This window comes from Ptychodera flava, chromosome 10 (genome assembly GCF_041260155.1).
Source record: "Ptychodera flava strain L36383 chromosome 10, AS_Pfla_20210202, whole genome shotgun sequence".
NCBI classification, from domain to species: Eukaryota; Metazoa; Hemichordata; class Enteropneusta; family Ptychoderidae; genus Ptychodera; species Ptychodera flava.
The window spans coordinates 32919946-32946507 of NC_091937.1; the positions used below are offsets into that span (position 1 = coordinate 32919946).

A 26562-nucleotide genomic window follows, 5' to 3' on the forward strand; every position below is an offset into this window, starting at 1 on the left:
ATGACTTGCTCTCACGCACACATGTGCACCCTCAGAGCCCGCATGTGTACCCATGCACCCTTCTCAACTCACAAACGGGCACAGTCCGTCGGTAATAACGGCTGACTGTTTCCACCTTCTGCCATCTAACGCCCTGGCGGGGGTCAGTTTTCGCGCAAATAGCCTGTTACTGCCGCGTATGCTCCCAGCATGCCTTGCTATAACCACGACTAAACACTCTCATACCATCAAATGGACGTAATAAATGCGAGCAACTGAATTGGCGAAATTGTACTAATTAGGTATTTGCCCATGACGGGTACTCCTAGGCATGGCTCTATGTGATTGGTAATGAAAGTGACCTGAAATAGGGTCAGTGTTTACTAATTATTGGGTCAAAATTACAGTGGCCCAAATATAAAGGGATGTCATAATCATAACTAGTGCAAGATACCGGGCAGATTAGTATTAATTTATGCAAATTATATTAATGAGCATTGTTGTTGTATTTAAATTTATGCTAATGATTCTTTATCAATGTGGGATATTCATCTTTCCAGAATTGTGCATTATAGAATCATAAGGGAAGGCACACTGAAAGATGTGATGTGTCAACACCAGGCCTCCAACTATTCTATCTTTGATGTCATTGTTTTCTTCCAAACAGACTGCAAATGTTGTGAAAATATTTCCTTTTTCAGTTCTGACAACAATCAGAAAACCACATGACTATAGATAACCCGAAGGGGATAGCTGGTTCTTTCCCTTTTGCCCCTACTGCTAAACTGTTGTATAATTCATTGTTTTCATTGGGTTGATAAGATCTACCAATTTGTACAGCAGTGAAGAGGAGTGGGGGTCGGGGGGGGGACATAATGTTTGTATGTCTCATTACCTCTATAACTCAGAACTTAGCGGCGTAATACTCTCTTTCAAGTTTTCATCATATTTGGATATAAAACCTTGATTCAAAATGTACAAGTATAACCATCCCAGTTTATACTGTTTGGTTTGAGCCAATCACTGTTAGTGAAAGGATGATACCAGCCATACTCCTGGCTAAGGTGGTAAGTGCAGTAGTGCTGTCAAGGCAGGGGACAATCATAATTACTAACAGGGAAATGGGTTGATCACACTCTATCCTTGGACACGGAGAGAGTAACAGGCAGGAATGCATGGAGACACTGACAGGTACTGGTGTAGGGTGTGCTAGATACATACGGCTCATGTCATTTCGCAGAATTACTAAATCATCAGGGAATGGGTGAAATCTAATTTACCATCACAGTAACTAACATGTAAGAAGTTCCATGTGTATGTGACAATGTGTTACTCAACATAATTCATATACTATTGGGTTTAGAAGACACGCAGTACATTTATGTACACGATAGCCATGCAGATGAAATAAGAATTCTGATCAAACTCATATTATCATGAGACAGGATAACGTATAGGTATACTAAAATAAATCTGTCATAAGTGGTGTCAGGAAGAAGTCAATATAAAATGTATATCAGTACAGTACAGGTACGTACGTAACCACGGTATAGAAAAGATGTCATATGAATTTAAGATTGAGATCCATCATACTTCGTACCACAGACCCCAGTAATGGGACGAAGAGAGCAACGAGCCAGAGCAGCTGAGCAAGGCATGATGGGAGCACAGGCAGCGTCAGCCAATCCAACCTCGGTAAACCCTTATCCAAACTATCAATATCCTCCGCCAGGGCACCATGGTGACATGGCTGCGCCAAAACATAAATCTCCCACATGTCATCGCCGCGGCAATCGTCGTCACCTCATCAGGTATGCCGGCAATGCATCATGGGAGGTGGCCTTAATTTGGTCCCGTATGTCACAAGGTTAAGGCAAATTCCCATGATGCACTGCCTGTGCAGTGATGAAGTATAGTGTTAATATCTGGAACGTAATCGTAATTTTGCTTGAATAGAAAGGCAGTTAGGATTGTATCCATTTGTGTGTGCAGGGACAGTACATGTGTACATGCATACCTATGGGATACATACACACTTACACATAAATATATACCTAGACAGACATACAGACATGCATGCAGAGTACATACATACATACATACTTACATACATACATACATACATACTTACATACACATGCATACATACACACACGCACACACACACACACACACACTGAACACACACAAATATACATACACATATACCTACCTACCTACATACATCCATCCATACATACATACAATACATACTTACATACATACCGGTACATAGCTACCTATAGGTTTACATATACAGATAAAGTGTGAAAGTGTAATTCAGTGTAAATTTTAATGATTTTGTTTTCACAACTGTTTTGTAAGATAACTGCTGCCAACAGTTTGATAACCATAATTCTAAGTTAATCATTATAACCCATAAATGTGGTAAGTTTCAAAGATTATTCATAGTGGGTGGTTATGGCATCATCCATGCATAACAAGTGATTTTAGTGGAGATGCCCACGGTCAAAGGTGTAACATAAAGGTGAATAAATTGTTGCCAAATAGCAAGTTTGCTGTCTTATAAGGAACACTGTATTAAGGAATACTTGATATCAATTTCTTTTTTCTTGCCTTTTGTACAGAGAGGACATGGTCCTGGTGCATTTTCAGCCACTGATGGCCCGAGGTCAGGATTTGGACCTCCATGGCAACAGCAGAGTGGGATGTCATGGCAACAGCAGGCCTGGAACCAGTGGTCATGGCAACGGCAACAAGAGCAGCAGTACCAGAACTTGCAAGGCCAGCGGCAGACTCCGCTGGAACGGGCCATGGACCTGGAAAGACAGACCCACCAGAACGTACAGCTTGGCAGAATCACCGGAAATCCACACCAACATTCCGAGTATTACCGAGACGCATTTGGAAGTGTCCATGAGGTGAGAAAACCATGAAATGCTTACAATAGCGGTACCTCTTTAAAATTCTGAAAGTGAAATGTTCCTACAAAGGTTATGCTTATTGAAGTACAATATGGAAACAACTGAATAGCTCTATAAAAATTAATGTAGTGCCTATTGATTTTGCTGTACTGCCTGAACACAATATCTGGGAAGATTATTATACTTTCCCATGGAGCACTGTCAAGAATTATACAGGTGTTCTCAATTGATACACTGTATTAGCAGTATGTTTTATTGTTAGTTCACAGTGTAGACAGACACATAACATTAATGTGTAATGATACAATAATTACGGCAACTTATTGTGTCTGTGTTAGTTGGTTTCATGTCTGGCAATTGACTTGCAATCAAATGAGACTGCAAAGGGTAGAATAGCCACAACAGTTAGCTGCTAAAACATTAAACCAATTGAGTGTCCCACCTTGCATGTAGCCTGGAGCTTGTACAAATATTTTGAAACCAATTTTGTTCAGCTGTGAGGTCCGCTTAAAGACCTGATAAAAAGCAATGAAAATTTAGTCACATTCAATAAACACAGTTACACCATGTTTTTGTTATATAGTGATATTTAAATGCTTTAAGTTTACTTCATAAACTGCTTCTTTACACAAGGAAAATATTTTGAAAAAATGTGCAAACCTATTTTGAAGTTCGTCACTTACTATTTAAACAATAAAGCACACCCAGCGATGGTATACCAGTAGATTTTGACCAGTTAACGACATATATGCACGAGCGATAGCGAGTGCATATATGAAGTGAACTGGTCAAAATCTACTGGTATACCATCGCTGGGTGTGCTTTATTGCTATTATATCATAACAGTATATTGAAATTTTGGCATGGAACGTCAAAAACGGATTTTTTGCTCCAACTGAGAGCTCATATCACCAATATACCACGGTTCTTTTCGCGTCTCGACCAATCAGATAGCTGTCTTTGCGCCATCAATATACTGGTATGATATAATTGATAATATTTGAAAAGTATTTGTGAGAATATTTTTTTTATTGCTGTTTAATTGTGACATTGTCATAATGACTGTATATGAAAGGTATTATGACGGTTAACTCTGGGAATTTTATAACACATGGACATTCCCTCCCATCAGCTGGACCTAGGGTTAGAGATAGGGTTTAGCCTAGTGTTGGATAAGTAAATGTGCAGGGCTTAATTGTCCCAGAACTATGAAGTAGCCCACTTGATGCGGTTTAGCGGTTCCACTTGTCCCGTAGAATTTAATTCCAACTTGAGACATGTCACCGTAGCCGTGACAACGATCTATGTCACTGATAAGACATTCCAGCGCAGCACAGTGCAATGAGAGTACTTGACTGCACAATACTAGAGGGCGCTAATCAAGTTCATAACTTAATTTTATAGCTTGGGAAACAAGTCTTCAATATTGCTGAACTTCAGTTATAAAATCTTGATAGAACCTGTTGTGCAAAGAATTAATGATAAAGTTGACATTTTCAGTGGCCCCAGAAGCTGAATATTACTAGGGAGCCCCACAACATGTGTGGTCATGTCACCAGACTCTAGGTAATATCAGTGATAATATAGGATAAATATCATATCAGCACAATTAAAATCAGGTAAACAATTAAGGTAAACAATCAAGAAATGATAATATATTAGCATCGTTTGTGTCGAAAATAACATGAAATATCACGATTGGTCATGTTCAAGGTCTGAAGCACAGATTTGTCCAAACTTGAACTTTTGTAGATTGATACCAGGCTGTTAAGGTGTCTACGATTTGCTAATCCCTACTTACTGTCCCATAACAACTGGAAAATTTGACTTCTGACCCGGCAGAAGGAAGATAAATTATGACCTTTGTCAGTGTGTTTGTACAAGGTCAATGGTACTAACTAAAACCCTATTGACTTTGTTTGCAACCCTGACTGTTTTGAGTGTTTGGGTCAGTAGTCCTCTCAACTTTCTCTTTATGTTTCTCAATTTTTGTGTTCTCGTAGCTTAGTTTATATGAAAAAAGTAAACCATTCTAAGCTTTGATGAGCTGTTTATCTAATGAGGCTTTTGATCTGTCAAAACAAATGGCTTTCAGTATTAATCCCATTGTAAAAATTTGTCTGTAAGTTTCCCTTGTCAAAATCATGTTAAATACTACATGGTGAAGATTTCACTCACAAATCAGATTTCAAAAATGTCATATGAAACACATTCTAGAAACTGGAGAAAAATAATATTGGTTATTTATAGTATTGGCTATTTTGAGTTTTCAGCGCCAAAGTACACTGCTACTGTATGTCTTCATAAAAGGAACATTAACATTAGGTGTCTGTAAGACAAATATTCCTGGTTCTCTGAAAGGTAAACAAATGAGGACAAAATGATAATTGCCGTGACACATCATCCAATTAACTAACAATTATTCCCCTGAAAGAAATTCTTGTCAAGTTTTACATTCAAAGTTCTCAGTGTTTTAAAGCAATGCGTAAGAACAGCACCACACTCTAAAATTTCCCCTTAATGATTACAAATCAGATGATATCAATCAGAATCAAATGTAAAATGATTGTGATCAAATTTTTATGAATACAATTTTAGTTTTCCCGTATTTCACAATAGTCAAAGCTACCTTTGCCTTTATTTGTCATTGAATGTACATACCCGTGTACAAAGTAAACAAGCAAATCTTGCGTTTGCTATGTTAATCCTTATCACACATTTCCTCCCAGTGCAGGGCTGTTCTGTCATTCTATTTGAGCGGCAAGTTACATTTTTCTTTTCTGTATTCTGATAATTAAAACACATCCTGCTGAGTGAACATGCCAGAGACTGCATTAAGGTGGTTGGAAAGGCTAGAGCGTCAGTTATAAATTTCAACAAAACTATTAAAATATAAAAGTAGTCAACATTCTCTGTGGAATAAAAAAAACTAGACATTTGGGCACAAAGGCATTGCAGAGTTATAGCCTGTTAAAACTTCTGAAAAACTGACCAAATAAGAAGAAGTTGGGGAGTCCTTAGTGTATTAACTATGGTAGAGGTCCCCTAGCTTTTAATAAAATGTTTGAAAAGGGAAAGTCATTATTTGCTGTTTTTCAGGAAAGTTTGACAAGGCGGTGCTGGCATTCAGAGTGAGTGACTGCTATTGTAAATGCATTTTTAGATTCTTTGAGTGTCAAAGAGGTGTCAAAAGTGAGATTAACCAAAAAAAACTGCTCTATGACTTCAAAAGAGGGGTGCAAATATGGCTTAATTTCAACATTTTTGACAGAATAACAGTTTTCCTACATAATTGTATACCAATATAATCCAAATTTAAAATGAGATATGGACATGGAACTTTTACAGCCTATTAACAAGGTTACAGATAAGATTTGTACGGCACAATTTTCCTGTATTTGAAGTACTTTTTGAAAAATCACATTTTGAAATTTGAAAGAATTTTTAATAATTTTTTGATATATAAACCATGTAAAATCATAAAAACAAATTTTATTTACAAATCCTCCCGTAACAATCTTACAATAAATAGTGTCAACATATTTATAACTATTTTGGTAATATTAATACTATCCAATTATTATTAATTCAAATATGTAAAAAAAATATGAAAAATTAAATTTTAATATTTACTGGTGTCATATTTCAAAATCATGGCTGCAAATATGCAATTTTTATATTCTTTGGAGAAAATATTAACTAACGGAGTTATCCTGAAAATTTGAACTAAATATCTTGATTCTAACACTTGAAACTTGACATTAACTTTGAGAAAAGAATTGGTGCAAAAATAGCCTTTCCAACCACCTTAATCCAATTATACTTCAAGATAACAAACATTCCAATTACAGAAGCAAACTGATTAAACACTGTACACATCACAGTCACATGAACAGAAAACACAAGCAGACAAAAGATAATTAAAGGCCAGGAGATGTGTAGGATATTGTTTCAGATACGATAAGGTTCTCAACATTATTCTTGTCAGTTATCGCACCAGTTTGTGAAACACTTTCCATGTCAGTGCAAATGACACCATAAATGAAGAGGTCTTTCTTAATTTGGAGTGCAACTTCATGAATTGTTAACGCTACATGCAAAACGGTTATTGATTGGCCATGAGAAAAGCTGTTCCAGTCCATTAGCCAATTAGAGGAGGAGTTTGTCGTCCTGTTCACTTTGTAGTTATTGTCAGCCTCCTTGACAACCTGACAAGGTGAAATTCTGCACAGTAAGCTGTCAAAAATGTAAATATTTTGGTCTCGTTAAATTTTCCCCAATGTTGGCGAGTAGTAGCTACATTTATTCCTGTTTACTTCATTACACTTGTGTGTTCATAGTATTGACCATTGTGTTGGTGGGGGACTTTTTTGCATACAATAGACAGGAAGATATGTTGGGGGGTGTGTGTGCATAGAGAGAGAGAGGGGGAGAGAGGGAGGGGGTGTATGTGTCCTGTTTCGTACATCAAAGGTTTCATCATCGTTTGTGCCAGACATTACGCCCAGGAGATGTCTGACTTTCTGTTTGGTTTGCGCAAATAAAAACGTAATAAAAGTTTAACACAGAAGCCAATGATCGTTTGACTTCTGACTTAAACTGTTTAATGGCGGACACCTTATCGATTTGTGGAGGAAAAAAGATTAGATACATAAAGAAAAGCGGTGGCTACATTTTACATGTGAAAACCCATTTGCATTGTCAGGTTGAGTAAACAGACATCAAGAAATCAGAAAATCAATAACACTTAATTCTATGTCGAGAAGCTCATCCAATATTGATACTGCACTTGGGTGAACTCCGTTTAATTATACGTGTAGTCACATACACTGTATTGACTGTTTGTTTTGCTGTGGCTGTACTGATGATGCCTAACTAAGCTAGGAGCCTTGCTTTTATATGCCTAACTCTACTATAATGTGCTGACTCACAACAAAGTGTCCTACGTTTATGTAAATCAGGGAACGACAATTCGTCATGCAAATTGTAGCCCTTGTAGACTGTAGCAGTCAGCTCAGTGGCAAAAAAAATTTCGGGAAAAAAAATTCCGGGAAAGATGGCAAAAAGTTTACGACTGGGGAACTGTATCCTAGTGGAACTTCTGTGGTGGTTTTAGAGGCCAAAAATAATTGTGACAATAGTCATATATGTGCACAGGCTTAGAACAGAGCTGTATGTAACAGACCAGTTTTTATAGTGCGGCCATTAATGGTGTTACTATTGTTACTATTTATAAAGTGCGCCAGTGAAGAACACTTCACACATACAACAAAAACAGGTCGGCAGCTAAGAGTAGTTATTTTCAAAACAAGCGGTGTCAGTCCACGGTACTCTGAATGCTGAAGACTGCACAGATGGCATTAATGTCTTTTAAGCTTTGTAGACAGACATTGGTCATGTTAAAAACTGATTCCACAGCTACAGTGCTTTATTGCATCATTGTAAAGTATTTGCAGAGTCAGAGTACATATTCTTTGATAAACAAAATGGTGTTAGAATGCTATCGTCATCAAATTTCAAACCAAGGATAGTCAGTTTTTAAAGGAAATTTTAATCATTAACAATTCTACCACTATCAAGATGTGACGGTTTTCACTTCCCACATTCACCAACATGGTTCGGCCCAACTCTAATGTTGTCCGTGATGAAGCTGGATTGCTAGACGGGGAAACAGGGTGAAAGTGTGAAACACTAAATACATGTAGCAATAAGGGCTCAATCCCATAAATGGACTGTGTTCCACCTCCTGTACATAAGAAACAGCAGATTGGATAGTCTGTTGTGAATTGCTGTTATAAATTTTCTACTATGTTTCATACTTTTGATCAATTGAAGGATTTTTTTCTGTTTTGTCTTGCAGAGACCAATCTCAAACTGCAACTGCATGCCATACGTCAGAGACTGGAAAATCAGTTGGAAGCCACAAAGGAGAAATTTATGTATGACATTGAATCCACAACTCAGATGATGGAAGATAAGATGAAATATTTTGATAAAAAGATGGCACACCAGTCAAGCTGTCTAGACCAGCTGTGTAAGGAAAGGATAGCCACTGAAAGGACAGAATGCCTGCATCGTATTGACAGGCGTGCTCAGAAGGAACAGGCTGAATTTGAACGACGGAGCACCGTCAGAATCAACGCCCTCAGGCGGGAACTTAAAGGCTGGTTTGAGGACCGCTTCAGACACTTTGAGAGGAAATACGGTGACGACTTTGGAATCGACCTTGGAAGTGATCATGGACGTGAGGACCCTGATGACTTTGACGAACCAGGGGCCAGCCTGCTGCGGTCAAAGTCAGAAGGGCGTCTGCCCTCGAGTCAGAATGACACTTCATACGAGCGGCAGGGTGATTCCACTAATCAGAGACCCGGTGGCAAACTGCCAGATAAAATTACTGCCACTAGAACTCTACAAGAGGTGCGCTATGCAAAGACCAAACCCATTGAGAGTACCAACGACCCGTATGTGCTCCAGGAGGAATCGGAAAATACTGCCACGGAAAAGAGCCAGGACTCAGATCAGGGAAAGCCAGTGAAGCCGCCCAAACCCCCGAAACCTCCAAAGCCTCTCCCTCCCCCTAGGACCGTAAGTTATCCTTCCACTTCCCAAAGTACCGCTGCTACTTCTTCCACTACCGGTGCCATCCCAAAACGAACGCTGGCGCAAAAATGGGGAGAGACAGTCGGAAATCCACATCTCTTGCAGGTCTCCTCCATTCCAGCACCAAATCCAGCGCCAGAGCAAAATCCCACTACAGAAGGAGAGGGAAGGCTTGAACAAAGTTCATCAAATTCAAGAGGAACAAATGCCGCTATACATGTGTATGAGAGTGTAGGAAACCCTTCACAACAAGGACAGGGAAGCTCTCAAACGAACTTACCCAGAACATATGAATTACAGGGGAATTCAAAGACAGATAATTCAAGACCGAATGGAATGCATGGGAACTCTGGATCAAATTGGGCCACTCAATCAAATGGCAAATTGCAAGGACACAATCAGTCCCAACCGCCTCATGTTAATTCCAGGATGCAATATACTAATTCTGCAGCACATGCAAGACCTACAGCAGCGCCCTATTCTGGGAGTACCGCACGATTTAATCCCAACGCAGCACCACGTAGCCCAGCTGCCTCTTACTCAGTGCTTAGGACTCCAAACGACTCTCAAAGTCCTCAGATGATAAACGTGTCACCAATCACTGTTAATACCTCACTTGCAAATTCCTCGGCACCAGCTCAAGAATCTCCGAGCACTTTAGCTTCCAGCCCCGACTCTGGCACACCTCGTGGCAACGGCAGTGTATCAGGAATAAGTCGCGACCGTGACCGAGACAGCTCGGATTCTGTATCGACCAGTACCAGCTCACGTTCCCGCAGGGACCCCATAGACTCCTCCTGGCCATGGCACTGTTAGAAGATGACGACTCTGTGCAATCTTTTAATCGCCAGCCCTTGCAGACATTCGGCTCTCAAAATATGTCCAATTCAATGTACTCGCCACCGCAGAATAGAGGTCGGCCGTTGTCATCGTTTGAAGTTAGATCATCTCAAAACTCACAGGATGGAAACTTGTTTACTGCCAGTGGGAAGCCACATTCCAAGAGCGACGTCAAGATTGCACCGAAGAGCCCCGCAGAACAAGTCGTGCCAAACATCACGGATAAGCCACGGCAGAATGGAGACCCACACTGTAAGTCACATGCGCACTCGCGACAATATAGCACCGACAGTAGCGATACTAGTTTTGACCCAGTCACTGTGACGCAGCATTTCTTCGACACCGTATCAAACCAGATGGAAAGGTGGTACGAGAGACGCATTCAGGATGTGCAAAAACAAGCGGAGCAAAAAGTTTCCTCAGAACAGCAGGAAATGAAAACAAAGCTAGTTGAATTAGAATCGAAAATAGAACAGCTGAAAGGGCCTACTGACGACACAGACGACCCTGAAGAGCAAATCTCTGTGTGAACAGCATGTTTAGTATTTTGCATGCAAAGACTTGATAAATCTCGACTGTGCAACCTGTTCTGTAACTCACAACTTGTTCCATGCTTGCTCATTTTTCAGTCAACTAACAAAGTCTGTACTAACATTCTCAATCTTGTACGGGTTCTTGTTTTGTTATTGTCTACTTTCCACACTGAATTATAGATCTCTAGCTTTCTGTATGTAATGCAGAATTTTTCTGCCCTTTTGTAGAGCATGAATGCCAATCTGCTGTATATGGCCACCATTGTGTCGGTTTTCATGTCATGTCTCATTACTGAATGTAGAAGTTGCGTTTGACTAAATCTGCTATCAAGAATTGTGAATATTTCAAATTGAAAGCATAAACAATATGATATTCAGTTATTCCTGAAAACAATCCTGATCGGTTTTCTAATAAATGAAAATTTTCTTCCAAAACACAAGAATATTTGTAAGACGACAGGAAGAGATATGTGAACTAGTTTCAGTTGCAGGATTTGACCAGACAATTCTAAATACATTGTTGACCTTTCAACTTCAACCTACCTTTATGCCATGGCAACAGAGCCCCTCACACAGCAAGCTGTTCCCCTGCATCACAAATGGAATGGATTTGATTGATGATGCTGATATGACACTGAATGTAAGAAATAGGAAATGCCATGATTCACTAACATTTGAGACAGGGTCATTGTATGTAGGACAGGTCTCATCCCCCTAAATACTAATAGTGTGTTCCAAGTTGTTTGTCATAACAATAGGAATAATTCACTTTTAATAATAGCAAAGGATGGACTAACTTCATAATCATCGTCAGTGGATGATAATACTCATGATCTTTCCCAACTTGTGGATGTACTAACGCATCAATAACCTTGATCAAATAAAACTTAATTTTCCATTAAATTAAAGAGACGTTTGACATACTTGCCACTGTTTATCTTTTGTTCCGCTAAGGAAAAGCCTACCTTGAATAGCAAATAAATGGTTGCTGAAAATCGGTAGCCTAATCTTTGATATCTAATATCTTTCTTTTTGCAAACAGATGTTTATTACACTTATAGAGTAGATTGAAATCTGTAGTAAAGTATTGACCTAGCTAGCTGTGTGGTTTCTCTGTTGATCTCTGCATCTGCTGGTCTTGCTTGCATGTGATGAAAGGAAAAACATCAAGCTCCTCTGAAATAAGCAAATTTTGCGTAGTCAGGAAATGTCGCCACTGAAGCAAAACAATGGCACTTCATAGTTTTTGTCAGATGGTGTGTTTATTTATTTAGCAGGAATCTGAATGCAGTACCATTAGGAAAAGAAAACTACCTATTTCACACAAATAACAAACTTACTAAATTAAATGAAGTCAGTTCATATATATTTGAAACTAATTCTAACTGACTATTCAAGGCATGCAAGGGAAAATTTGAAATCTGTATGCCGCTTAAACTAACTGAATGGTGTTAACTTTTGTTGATTGACAGATGCAGTATTATGAAAGATATGAGATGGTCATGAGACAAGCAGAAGTACTGCCTACAAGCAATACACAAGGGCCTGAAAAATCTGTACTCTTTCTGTGAATTTTTTTTACCAATCTAGGGGGATCTTACCAATTAGCATATATTATAATTTGGTTCTTGCTTTCAACCAATGAACTCTCAGATATCTGCATACTGCTTTCCCTCATGTCCCTAACCTGCTGGAAATTAGTATTAAAACTGCTACATTATTAAGCTCCTCTAACTTTGTTAAAATGCTCATTTCTGAACCTGATATTGCAGTAATAAGGTACAAACAGAAGGTAGTGTAATCTGTATATTTTTGAAGAAGTTTTTGTAGCAGTACAGCTGCATTAGGTGTAAACCATAATAACCAATTGCAGAAATATTTTTGGAATAAAGCTTCTTGACCATGGTGTACATTTTTGCAGTACAATATTTCCAGCTTGCTTTGTAAACTAAGAGTTTAGTCTATTATAAAATGCGTGGGATAAGTTATTGCAACTACAATTATTTATGAAAGTCTGTTTCTTTCACAAGTTATTTATGACATGTCAACTTCCTGTTATACAACTGTTCAAAGATGTTATTTTTCTATTTTTTAGTTGGAAAATGTATCACAGGAAGTTTTAACAATAATGTATATGCACAAGACTTGGTTGCATATAACTCCTTAAGTTAATAAAACAGACTTTTTAGGATCAATTTCTTCCAGTGTTTGTGGAACACAAAAAACCAGACATCCATGCTTTGAATGGACTCCCCGCTGCAATGACTGTAGCTGTTTTCAGAACAGATTATGTACATAAATTTAACTACTGGGAATAGAACTGAAAAACATGAAATGTTTATCGTAGGTTTCAGAAGATGTAGCATAGCTAGTGAATAGCCAGCCATGTAAGGGGGTCATGGGATTTGCTCTGAGGCCGACAAAAAGTAAACTGCCGGTGTTAATGGTGTCAGTATCAAGAGTGCTATGGTTCTCTTTTTGGGGTTGTAGCTTATAAAGCCCTGATACACACAGAACATTACTTGTGTCATTTCCCCATTATTGTAGCTGACTCTGTAATTTTTTAACGAGGTGTGGCATGACCTATGCAAAATTTCCAAGTCTTAGTAAGCGAACATATACACTTGTCTCCCACTTGTTCTCCAACACACACACACACACACCCTACATATGTGCTCGCAGACACAGTGTTCCATCCAAACTGGCACTGAATGTAAATTTTGTCACTGGTATGTGATTGTTGTATTGGGAAAGGGGAAAGTAATGGGTGATATACTAGGGTGTCTGGTAGTAACAAGTTTTAAACTCTAAGATGGAACTGCCCATTCTATTGTAATAAACAATATGTTGGGACAACACCATTCATGCACTGTAGCAATAATTTGTTGAGTAATTGAAACAAAAATTAGAAAATAAGCACACAAGATTATCCAGTCATTGATGGTGCTTTCCCTTGTCATAAACCAATCATAACAAAATCATCAAGATCAGGAATATTATTGATCAGGAACATTTTCTGCGTGAATGGCCGCTGTTGAAGAAACGAGTGTCGCTGAAAAGCCAGGTGGGACTTCACATGTGCATATTCATAACAATTGTGTGATGGTTTGACTCTTTGCAGCAAAACACATATAGTTTTTGCTGGGTTATGAACAGAGTAAGCATCAGACTATGTAGTTTTCCATTGGGATATGTGGGTTTAGATGTGTTCTCTGGCATAGCGACATGTCTATAGATAATACAATGACCTTGTAACTGAGGATAGTAACTAGGTACACTCTGAAAATAATAATAATGTATGTAGTAATGTTTGTCAGAAGTTGTAATATTTTGTAAAAATGAATTTAACATGGTGTTTTCAGAAACTACCATTTTTACAGCGTTTTTAGAAATCATGAAAGACCTTATTCTTCCTTGAAACATTTTACCAAACTGTGCCTTCCGTAAAGAAATGTCACATTTTACCAAATTTTTCTGACAAATTACCATTCCATTGGTTTTTGTATTTTTTAAGAAAAATTAAAAGTTTATTTTCAACTATTACAAACTTATTCCGTCTCATTTGTAACTTTTTTTGTTCGGTTGTGTTCAGTGTTGGATAATGGCACCCTTTGATGACTGACAGTAAAGTTGACAAGAGAAATCCACATCTTTGGATAGAGTGTCACCAACTCTCAATGCCTTTCACAATGAGAAATATTATGTACTTGGGTTTCCATGATGTAATAATTGACAGTGTGGTCAACACTTTCACTGTCTCATACCCGTATACCAATCATATGGTCTAACTTTGCCAAAGACAACAGTGGAGTTGCACGGGACAACAGAGGGTCCCTCAAACCTGAGCAATGCATTATTCATACACCATCTAAATTGTGCCATCTCACATCCTGCGGTTTTAATTATCTGGAATTGGTGCTTTATGACTCTGCAAATTTTCATTGTAACGAAGTTGCAATGTCTGATTTTCCACATCAAGATACTATGCAATCAATTTCGCTTGGTTATGGAGAGCGCCCTCAACGCCCAATATGTGATACCTCAAGATGACACAAAAATTAGTATTGAAAACCACAGAAACTTTGGCTCATATCTATTTATCGTCAATCTGTTGTCATTGTGAAAATTAAAAGAAGTGAATGTCTATCTTGTTGTCAATTAATACCATAGTTCTTGTTATTCATATGAAGTGACAATGTACAGTGAAAATCTACACCACATCATGACAGCTAGGGGGTGCCCAAATTACTCAACATCATCATAGTGGTTGCAGCGGAGTGTATTCTCCCTTGTATACATCACTGGTCGATTTTCACTTTTTGACTAGTTTTTACTATTTAAAAAAGAAAGAAGTGGATTTGAGCAAAAATTCCGTGAGATTCAAAACTAAGATATAATGCATTCAGTCCTACCGGTACTTCTCAAATTGTCCATGCAGGTTATCATTTGGCGTTTTTCAGAACAAATTTCATTGATACTGTTTGACTATAATGGTGGATGAAAATAAAACGAATTGGTATTCTTAGGATCTGATGACCAGCTATAGCTTGAAAATCCATTTTCTTAGTCATATAGCAATCAGTTGAGTAAATGTTTCACTGTACTCCTGAGAGGTTTGAAATTCCACATTAAATGTCAAGGGTTAACATGTATGTTATGGAAATAACGGGCAACGTGCTGACCATTCACGTTTTTATATGGGGGCGGGCGAGAGGAAAGCCAAAAATTAACAGGCGAGGCTTACTGAGCCCGTTAATTTTGGCTTTCCTTTTGCCCGCACCCATAAATAAACGTTAATGGTCAGCGCTGTCTATTTCAAATATATTATCAACGGAACCCCCCAAAACTTCAAAATTTACGAAAATTTCCCCACGTGAACAAAATGGGGCCCCAGAACTTGTCAGTGAGTAGTGCGCACGCTAAAAATTTTTGCAAATCCGGAGACTTTCAAAAAATAAGTCTAAAGTTGGTCCACAAGTGTTCCATTTTAATTTTTTGATTGATTATGATCTTTGTACAAATTACAATTTACGTTTTAGCTGAAAAGTTAAGATGTTTACGATATTATTCATAATCAAGATCACATAAACAAACCATTACTGTGTATTTGTGGTCGGGTCACATGGTTCAGCTCGACCAATTAAAATGCAACAGACAGAGCATGGTATTTAAATGGTCTATAACAGGTGGAAGAGATTAATTGAATTAGTTTTCAGTTTCCCCAGCCATGATGACAGGTACATGATGAATCAGAGAAAAAGACAGTTTCCTTTAAATATTGACAATTTTTATTGTTCAAGTTCAACAGCACACTGGATTTGTGAACATTTGCTTGGGGTATGTCAATGTATAAAAAGTTTACAGACAGGCTTTTTTTTCCAACAAGAATTTGTTTTGATCATGCACATAAACCATTCGTTGTTGCCAGCAGTAGCCAGTGATCTCTGCTGTAGAAGAAATACACATGGAGTTTGAGAAAACCTGAAATTCTAAATAATATTGTATATACATTACAAATCACTGCATAAATCAATAACAATGGCATACTTGATGGTACAGTTGCTGTTTTTTTTTGTGTCGTCTTTGGTTCTCACAGAGATATGTTAGAAAAGATCATAAATTATCCAACTTTAGCTGCAGTATAAGTGCTATGAATTGGTAGTACAGTTTTTGTGGCTATTGTTAAGACTGAATTTGCCACCTTGTGATTTTACAAATAAGACTATCTATTCAGTTTTCTGTGTCAAATGCCTGGAGCATGTATACTTCTGTCTACACTTACAATCTTTATCAGTGTAAGGTGTTAAATACTTGTACTATCAACTTTTGTATTTGTGTCAGTAGATCACGTACCTATGAAGCTATTCCACACACCTTCACCAGCTCATTACATCTTCCCCTAAAGGCAACCGTCTGAGTCAACAATAACATCTGATGTGCTATATTTTGACCTCACTAAGAAAGTATTTTAAATATTGACTGAAAATATTAGTTCTTTAATACTGTTCCTTCAAAGTTTTATGATTGCCAAATAGGTCAAAGTCACACAGGTTGATACACTCTGAGCGGAATGTATCATTTAACAGAGTAGTAAGTTCATAGGGGTGTTCCATTCTCTTGGGGGTTGAATGAGCTATCTTCTTCACAGTTTTTACAACTTCTCAATAACAATAGCAGAAGCTCCGCCACCACCATTGCATATGCCAGCCAGTCCTTTTTCTCCTTGCTTCAAGTTGTGAACCATGTGACCAGTGATTCTTGCCCCTGACATACTGCAAAGGAAAAAGCAGACATGTACAAAGGTGGTTACAAAATGTACACACACTTGTCACAATTATAAGGAGAGTGTATGGCATACTTCTGTTAACCATGAGTACATCATTCTATATGTGTTGTGCTCGCCTCTAGAGGGCGCTGTCCGCAATGTTCAGAAGGTTGCAGACTGCCAACAATGAGAACATGACCCGACACCAAATACCAATGACATAATATTACAGTAATGTTTTACTTTGAATTGAATAAAATTAAAGTTTCGAAGCTCGTGTATCTGTGACATATCATGAGCAATTCTAATCAGCAAAAAAGTCTCCAAATGTCAACACTTTTAGTGTAATATACATATACAGTAATGCACGTATTCAGAGTTTTTCAACTCAGCAAGTATTTATACTGAAAATCTGCAATCGCTTGTATCAGCAAACATATCTCTCCGAAGCAAAATGTTTTTAAGTGCTAAGCAAATATAAATTTCAGGGGCAGCGAAACGCTCCTCAGTAAACACTGACTGCAATTAGAGATCCTCAGTCCATTGGCAAACACTTACCCAATCGGATGTCCAATGCTCACAGCGCCCCCGTTGACATTGACCTTTTCTGGGTCAATGTCAAGCATCTTGACATTGGCCAACACAACAACAGAGAAAGCTTCATTGATTTCAAACATGGTGATATCATCCTGTTTCACTCCTGCCTGCTTCAATGCCTACAAAATACAATTTATAAATCAGAGTTCAAACAGACTTGAAAGCTATTTGGTCTTCTCAAAATAATAGTCAATTCATAATGAGGTCAAAGTTCCATTACTAGTATGCATAAATAATAATACACATTTTTCACAAGACTTAGAATTTACTATTACAGGAATGAAAGAATTAGAAATTCGCTATCATTGACGTTGTGATTGAAGCGATAAAAATTACGTCAGAAGATCCAATTACAACTGAAGCATGACACTGAACACACAAGCAAAAAGACTATATTTGTCAAAATTTCTCTTTGCACTAATTGATGTTGCACAGGCAATGCTGTATTAGTAATACAGCTACAATCAGGATTGGAGCCATTCCAGTATGGGAGTATATATTTCAGCTTGTCCCTCAACTTGAAGTTGTAGCTGAACACAAATATTGAACAGTGCTATCTCCTTCAATGTGACTATGTACACATCTAACCTTGTCTCTCATCAACTAGTAGAAAGCCAAAATGTTAAACATTTTTGTTATACTGTCAAACGATAAATGGCAAACTAACTGTCCAGTCTGTGTCTAAGTAACTTTGGCATAATTTTTGGCTACATCACAACTCTAAAGTTTCGCACCCTTTTTCTGAGTGGCACATCAAATTTTCTTTGCCGTTTACAGTATATACTGATTTACAATATTTTTGAGACTGAACTTTCTAACCTTTATAAACAATTTGGAATTCAGGAATACTAACCCATTCAAAAATTGACTATTAAGTGTAGTTTATCGCACTATGGTTCAAATGTCCAGGAAGAATTCACAAAACAGCCAGTCATACCCACAGATGCAAATTACCAACCAGTGACATGGTTGACTTGCTGACCAGTTCTTACCTTTGGCATGGCTACTGCAGGAGCCGTAGGGAAGTCAATTGGAGCAATAGCGGCATCAGCAAAACCTGAAAATCCATTCATTCCATGAATAAATATTTTACATGAAGAAGTTTTCAGTACATCAGAAAACAGGTCTGGGTGAGCAGTATAATAGTACCACACAGATATGAGAGACAAGGAATATTTCAATCACTCTGAACTCTATTCAAAGACACAAACAAATCACTTTCTAATTGTCATTCCAGATACCTCTCAGAATGCACTTTGTTTAGAAGTTTTACGAAAACTAGAATGCACCTCAGGGACAGATAGTCAGACTCTCAAATATTTACAATATTATTTTGGTCTACCACTTGTTGGGGCTCATTTTGAACCTTATGGGGTAAATCAAATTCTCACCGGCTTCGTTTTATGAATATCTGGAATTTTGTTTCTCCCAGTAGAGATAACACAGGGATGGTGACCACTTTGAATTTCAATATATCGTTAAATATTGGGTAATTTCTCTCTCTTGTACCAAAATGGGCACAATGACCCCTGATTTTTTTATTTTGAAAGGGAATGGTTGAAAGTTTGTTTGAGCAAAGTTTGAGCAAAGGTTTAATCTTTCAATTTCAAGGTGTATACTACCTTTACAATGGCGCGACTGTAGCAATGATGTAATACAAAAAGATTTTAAAATTCCAACAGTATGCCGTTGGCTTAATCTCAAAGGCAAAATGTTTTAAACAAGTACTACAAACTTTTAATGTCTATCTAGACTACACATTTGCTGGAGGGCAGTTCAACGAATTGTTAAAGTCTTACCCAGAATCCTAGCCAATGGCTTGACTCCAAGTCTTTCAGCTGCTTCTGCAGTCATCAACACCATAGCTGCAGCGCCATCGTTCAGTGTGCTGGCATTAGCTGCCGTGACAGTGCCACCTTCCCTTTGAAACACCGTCTTCAGGGAGGCAAACTTATCAAAGTTGACTTTTTGTACTCTTCATCTTCGGAGACGACACTTCTGGACCTGTTTCAGAGACAGTCAAGAATTTCATGGAGATGTTAAGTGAGAAGATTTTCACTCAAGGTGTTTGCTTATGTTAGAGTTATCATTCTAAGGACAGACTACAAATCCTAAATTCACTTCTTCATCTAGTAACCTACGCTACATGAAACTTGGTGCAACCATATTCTTTCCTATTGCAAAGTGGACCTTTAGACTGCAGTGGGGGGGGGGGGGGTGCCAAGGATTGACAAAAGATTCAAATCCAGAATTTATTTCCCCACCTGTCCTAGTCACATTAAAAGTCAAAGAATAAGCCTGGAGAGACTACCTTTGATTGTCTGTACATAATGTCTGCATATACCAAGGCAACCCCAAATTTTAAACTAAAGGGAAGGGGTAAGATGAAGTTGTCATTGAGGATACAGTGAAGAAAAGTAAACACATCTATTTGGATAAGCAATGAAAAAAACTTACCCCTCCTCTGTGCTATATGGACAGGAACAATCTCTTTTTCAAAAACACCAGCCTGTGTTGAAAATTGGATAGTATACAGATTTTAGGTGATGTGGTGTACTGCAGCTAACACAAAGATACTTGTAGAGTAGACATAACACAAGTTATATCTGAGGATACATGTATATGATCCAACTCTACACAAAGTTGTACTTAAGTTGTTGTATCGATTCTACCAGGTGTCTGCTATGCAAATTACCACATATCAAGATAAATGCTGATAGATTTATGATCATTTTATGAAACTTTGAATGTCTGAACTCAATTCACATTTGACCGGTAAAGTTCCTGCAACGATCCACACAACCAACCTAGTTTCCAATTCTATCACACGCACATATACACACACGCACACACAAGCATGCACATACGAACGCACACACACAATGAAATGACCTTATGTTAACCATTGCTAGCATAATAAAAGAGATGTGCCCAAGTATTTCACTGTCCACTCACCTCAGCTGCTTTTCTACTGTTGGTGTAAGATTTGATGGCATATTGGTCCTGCTCTTCACGACCGATTTGCATATTTTTGGCTGTGTTCTCTGCACAATTACCCATGTGTATTTTGTTGTAAACATCTGTCAGGCCATCTTTTACAATACCATCCTACAAAAAAGTCAACAGAGATTGGGTTAGCACAAAATAACACTAAAATTTAAACATTTTAAAAACTGTAGTCTTTAAAACTCAATTTCATGAGAGCTTTTTGCAGTTTGTGTATTTCTCATCTGAGGTACCCATTTAAAACTTTTACTCAACACCTTCAACTACAAAAAAAAATTTCATTGTTTCCATAATTACAAATTAAACACAGAAACATTCTGAAAAAAAATATGTCCTTCTTTTAATCATGCACAAACTTTTAAATGATTTTGCTCATTTTCATTTACAGCAGAAACAGAATTTGAAAGTTCTGAGCAAGTACCTGCAACTGATGTCCACCGTACGCTGGGGCATCTCTGTTCATCATGAATGGTACATTTGACATGCTCTCCATACCACCAGCAACCATTATGTCCTGAAACAAGACAGACGACAAATACATGAGAGTTTTTGATACAGGCAACCAACAGCAAATATTTTTTGGGATCCTCAAGTTGTTTTAATGGGGTTTTCAAAGGTAGACTGAGGCAAACATATGCATGGACAGCAGACATATTGATGAGTAAATTATTTACCTATCTTCCAATACCTTTGTAAAAAACTTTAAAGTACATTGAATTTTACTCATTTTCAAATACAGCTGTTGGAGGTGGAGTAAGAGTTCAGCATTAAAAATGTATAATTTATTTTTTTTGTTTCTGATGGGTTTTCAAAATGTTACTGATTTTTACAATGGCAAGGGTCATGTTTTTTGAAATGCTCTTTTGTCAAAGAAAAATATGAAATGCTGTTACAAATCAACCATGCAACTAGCTACACTTGCTGTATGGGTTTTATATTCTTCTTTGATAACTAATAACTCATTTCAAAGTGTTTCTGGTAGAGAGTATGTATAAAGTCATCCTTCCTTTACACATTCTCTCAGTAAGCAGGACTGAGGGCATATATATCTTGTTGGCCACTTTTTGGCAAATTTCAAAACGCTAAACAATTTTAGAAACTAAATAAATAACTAGTATGAAAATTTGACCAATGTAATGTTAAAAGGCAGTAAATTTGTCCCTTTGAGATCAACATATCATACTTGATATCTCTGTATTCTAAGTACCGGTAGTGCACTGTACCTGGTGTCCGCACATCAGACTCTGTGCTGCCATCATTACTGATTTCATTCCAGAAGCACAAACCTTATTGATTGTTGTACACGGTGTGGCTAATGGAAGACCTAAACGAGTCAATAGAAGTAACATCATATTAATTACTTTGTTTTGGCATTTAACTCAAATCATCTACACCTTCATGACTATATGGTTGTTGGGTTTGAACATTTCAACAGCAAGTTTAAATTTACACTGTACAGCAGTTACATGTACAGGGATGTAGAAAATTTTGGTTGCAGATGGCAAAATTAAGGTACAGGCAGTTACAAGTTGTGTGTGAGCTCACCAAGTTTGTGCAAAATGTCCTTGATTTTTTATTAACCTAATAATTTCGACAGCCAGTATAGTTTAGCTGACAGCTGGTTGTTTTAGGTGGCTGCAGGCTATTGATGTAAGAGAGCGGTAAAGTAATCATATAGACATCATGTTAAGACTTGTATTTGGCAAAGTGAAATGGTAAACAAACTGCACAAGTGACAGTATTATAAAGAAATACATTTCCAGCACCAGTGTTATATCATAAAACGTATAAAACTGCCGTCAAAACCTTCTGTTCATTGATTTTGCCAAATACGCCAACGTACTGCACTTAGTTTTGTATGCGTACTAAAAGTGAAATGGATTCTCAGAAGGAGTTGTATGATAACAAATATGTCTTGAAGTCCATCTTGCTTACATCTATTGATTGACATCATACTCTGCCATAGCTGTGTCTCTCTTCCATTACCCTAGCTTTATCTAACTTACCAGCTCCAAGAGCTGCTTGTCTGGTTGGTGCCTGTCCTTCACCAGCTTGGATTACATTTCCCATGTACACTTCATTCACTTCTTCTGCTGCAATTCCTATTCAAAACAAAAACAAAATAACATTTGTCAACAACTGAATAAAACACACTAATAACATTTGTACTAAATAACTTACTTACAATGCTGGCACACTGATGTGATCATTTGATCTCATAAGTTAGGTCTAACCCTTTGATTTCTCAGGCAAAACACACCCTCTTCTATCACACACACATTGGATGGGGGAGGGGGGTTGGGGAGGGGTAAAGGTAATGATTTTAAAGTGTTGCGAGATGTATAGTCTGAAAGCTGTGGAAAGTAACTCCTGTTACAGTTGACTGATGACAAACAAATACAAATGTATCAATGTTGAAGTGGTGTATGCACAGTAAAACACTGGATACTCTGTTTTTTGACAGATTGAAATTTTCATTAACCGTGCCTGTTGACTTCAAAACATGAGCCAGTACAGAATTTTGACTGACAAAACCTTCTATCTTAGTTACACATTTTCCTCCTATTTATCATAAACATTTTTTCATGAGCAAAGAGAAATATGATTTTCTCACATTTGAAGGTCAAGTTGGACATGGTTATCTGTACCTGCTTTATCAATGGCTCCTTTGATTGCAACGGCACCAAGTCTCGGTGCAGGCACAGCTGCTAGTGAGGACCTGAACGATCCAATGGGTGTCCTCACAGCACTCACTATCACTACATCCTGGAGAGACAAAAATTACAAGTCACATGACACAGATTATGTTAGCATTTACTGATATTTGATATTCAAAACTGTCGCCATCCCAGTGTTAACTTATATTGGGAAAAAGATTTTTGATATACTTTGACAGTGGAAATGTTTCTTACTCCAAGAGCCTTAAAGGTAGTGGAATCGATCCCAGGGATCGAGTTTGCTCTAGTCTGTAAGAGGATTATGAATTCAGGTGTCATAGCCTTTTGTTTTCCATTGAAATTGTAATCTAGTAAGTAAATTTCCCGGCAAGACAATCTGACGCCTGAACCATGCCTTTAAAATAAACCCCCAACCAATGGTAGATCAAAAGTGAATGGTAAAAATTTGAAAGTCCGAATATCCATACCCTAGGCACATTCTACCATAATGAGTATTGTTTGAGTATGCAAATCAACTGACAAATCATCATCAATCGAGAATATTCATTAGCCTAAAATTGTGAATTATGTAGTATGCCTTTACTACTTACATTCAATCCTTTAACAGTGCTGAAACTTCGACCTACGACCTTAAAAAAGAGAGCAAAATCAAAAACAAAAGTTACAATACAGTGACTGACATGTTTGCTAACAATTACTTATGTAATACCACTCAATAATGTAACTGCTTACACTCAAATTTTGGTGTTAAAAGACTAAAGACATGTATAACAACACTCAAGTTCTGGACTATCGAAAATTTGTTGTCTAGTTTTAATTTTTGCCATTTATTTCTCATGATCACTATGCTTTCCAAAGCTATGTACTGGTAACATGGCAGGATAAGAACTGCATGTAAACTCTGCAAACAGTCCCTTCACAAAGACTGTGCTTTGCCATAATCAGCAGTACTTTAACAAATGGTAGAACCACTAAAGTGATAACGTCAAAGGAGTGTGTACTTATGGAAATTAGATCAAAGGTTATGACCTCATTTCCATAAGTATACACTCCTCTAAAAGGGGTAATAATTATTTTGGGCCAAGATCTAGCAATAGGGGCTTGGAAACTTCGGATGGAATGATTGAACAGAAGGGTCCCAATCTTCACTTTATTCCCACTTAATGTCTCATCCTAACTCAATCCATATTCTCCTTAGCCATCCTGATGCCTGTTGTAGAATGGAGCAAGAGAGTAGTTATTCATTTGTTCATTTACTATGTACCAGTACCCCTACCGGGACATGAACTCTGCATCTTTCGCATGTGAAGCATACGTATAACCTGTTCTCCACCAGAACAAGTTACGAGTTGGTGGTGAAATGTTCCATATAAATTATATGTAAGGATGATAATGCTATGCAGGAACTGGTTGATTTATGCTGTTCACTTGTAATGACTTTAAACTGATTTAGGCATTTGGGTTTTTTATTCAATTTATGGCCTAGTATTTATTTTAGTGGCTTTTTTCCTTTTTTTTCTCTGTTGTGCTGGTTTATTGTTTTAATATACTACTATATTATTTGTTATGTTTGCAGTTTCTCTAATAACTGTGGTTGTTGAGGGTGTTATGCTGAATACTTCATGTCTGATATTTTTACTAAATTTATCATGTTTGCTTACCTTTTTCACAGTATCAAGGATAAGTGTTGACTTTGTGTCATAATGCAGCTGAAGGTTTTACAAGTTGTTCATCACTCAATATGTATGAAAAGCAATATTTCACAGCTATAGTAAAAGATGTGAATGACAATCATTGAAGATGTCACAAAAATTACAATACAAAAATGCTGTAGTTGACAGAGTGAATGAATAACAGCAGTGCATAAAATCACCTGATTTGTCTTATGTGGGGTTAATAAACTGTCACTCATACTGACAACTCATTTTCATGCCTTCTCAGTCAGGCATCAGTGGCGGCCTCATTAGCAGCAAGCTTTGGCATGTCATTAGTTCTTGTGTAATATCTTTTAACAATATCCGCACAAACAGTGGTGTGATTTATGGTTGGTACAAAAGGTAATGCAAATAAAAGCATACTTGAGTTTTGTATGCTTCTGTTATAACTATTGCTATTTGCATTTGAATGCAGGCTGAACTGTTTTACATAGTGTGCTGTCTTTGGTGACTGCAGTATTGAAAAGCAATGAATATGGCCTTGCTATCGGGTCCGTTTGTATATGAGAGCAAATTTGATATATAAAATGTTAGGTTTGAGACATCTTACCGAGAATGAGGTGAAATTATTGCTGCGATGACAAAAACTAACCAGCCAAAACTCTGAATATGTGTTGGGCATTATTTGGTTGATTTGTGAAAACTAAGCAGTAGGAAATTATGGAAGTGATTTGAAGTAAGTGAAAATTCATTTTAACTCTATTTGTTAGTCAGTGCCACAATTACTAAGCGTATGTGTTATAGTACGGCGATTTTGACGTCATCCTTAAGGGTTATACCACTTCTAAATAGCACCACTGTCCAATATAATCTGTAGCTCTACAAGTTAAAGTCCCCTAGCTCAACAGCTGTGTATTTTCATCATTCCTATACAGCTCGCAGCATGGAGGTAGTAGGAAAGACAACCTCCATGCATAGACAAAAACGGTGACCGCGGTCCAAATTTGGACCGCTCACGAAACACTTTTCTAACTTAGTAACTACATGTACTTGCGGCCGAAATCAAGTAGATTTCGATCTATGCCAATCTAAATAACTCAATGCTAACAAAATGCTAAAAAAAATGCTCTCGTGACGTTTCAGACCATTAGTTGCCAGAGATGCATGTTCAGAGCTAGCTACAGTACAGTAGCTCGAGGTTTTGCCTGGGTATTTGCCGTCTGCCCCAAGAGCGGAGAGCATGACAAGTGACCTTATTTACGGACAAAGTCTCGGAGCTCACTTTCATGCAAAACTATTGATAAAACGTTTCTGAATACCACAATCAAATCGGATATAAAACTAACAGCATACCTGAATGCTCAGAATATTTTGGAAACAGACGAAAACTTACTTGTCGTTTAAACTGCGAACACAGGATTCCCCTCATGTTGGCCGCCATAATGATGACCTCACCGAGACTGCGCACTGTGCAGTGTTATA

At 37.7% G+C, this 26562-nt stretch overlaps 2 protein-coding genes across 13 annotated transcripts in view; one reads left to right on the forward strand and one right to left on the reverse strand.

Moving 5' to 3' along the window:
* Positions 1–14430, forward strand: part of LOC139142549 (ankyrin repeat domain-containing protein 6-like) — a 54252-nt gene extending 39822 nt beyond the window's left edge. For 5 of the 12 annotated variants that reach the window (XM_070712512.1, XM_070712510.1, XM_070712511.1 and 2 more), the window contains 3 exons: positions 1585–1790; positions 2607–2900; positions 8764–14430. In XM_070712512.1, coding sequence (XP_070568613.1) covers positions 1585–1790; positions 2607–2900; positions 8764–8848 — 585 coding nt within the window. In that variant the 3' untranslated portion in view covers positions 8849–14430. The remainder of the gene's footprint in view (positions 1–1584; positions 1791–2606; positions 2901–8763) is intronic. The other 7 variants (XR_011554417.1, XR_011554419.1, XM_070712513.1 and 4 more) reach the window with 4 other exon arrangements.
* A 1714-nt stretch (positions 14431–16144) lies between these two features.
* On the reverse strand, positions 16145–26558 carry LOC139142579 (acetyl-CoA acetyltransferase, mitochondrial-like). The gene is given in 13 exon segments (XM_070712561.1): positions 16145–17151; positions 17703–17860; positions 18734–18798; positions 19541–19708; positions 19711–19745; positions 20195–20250; positions 20697–20849; positions 21169–21261; positions 21971–22071; positions 22754–22849; positions 23396–23513; positions 24016–24054; positions 26474–26558. Coding segments are annotated over 13 exon segments (1251 nt in total). The 5' UTR covers positions 26522–26558; the 3' UTR covers positions 16145–17030.
* Between the last annotated feature and the right edge of the window lie 4 nt (positions 26559–26562).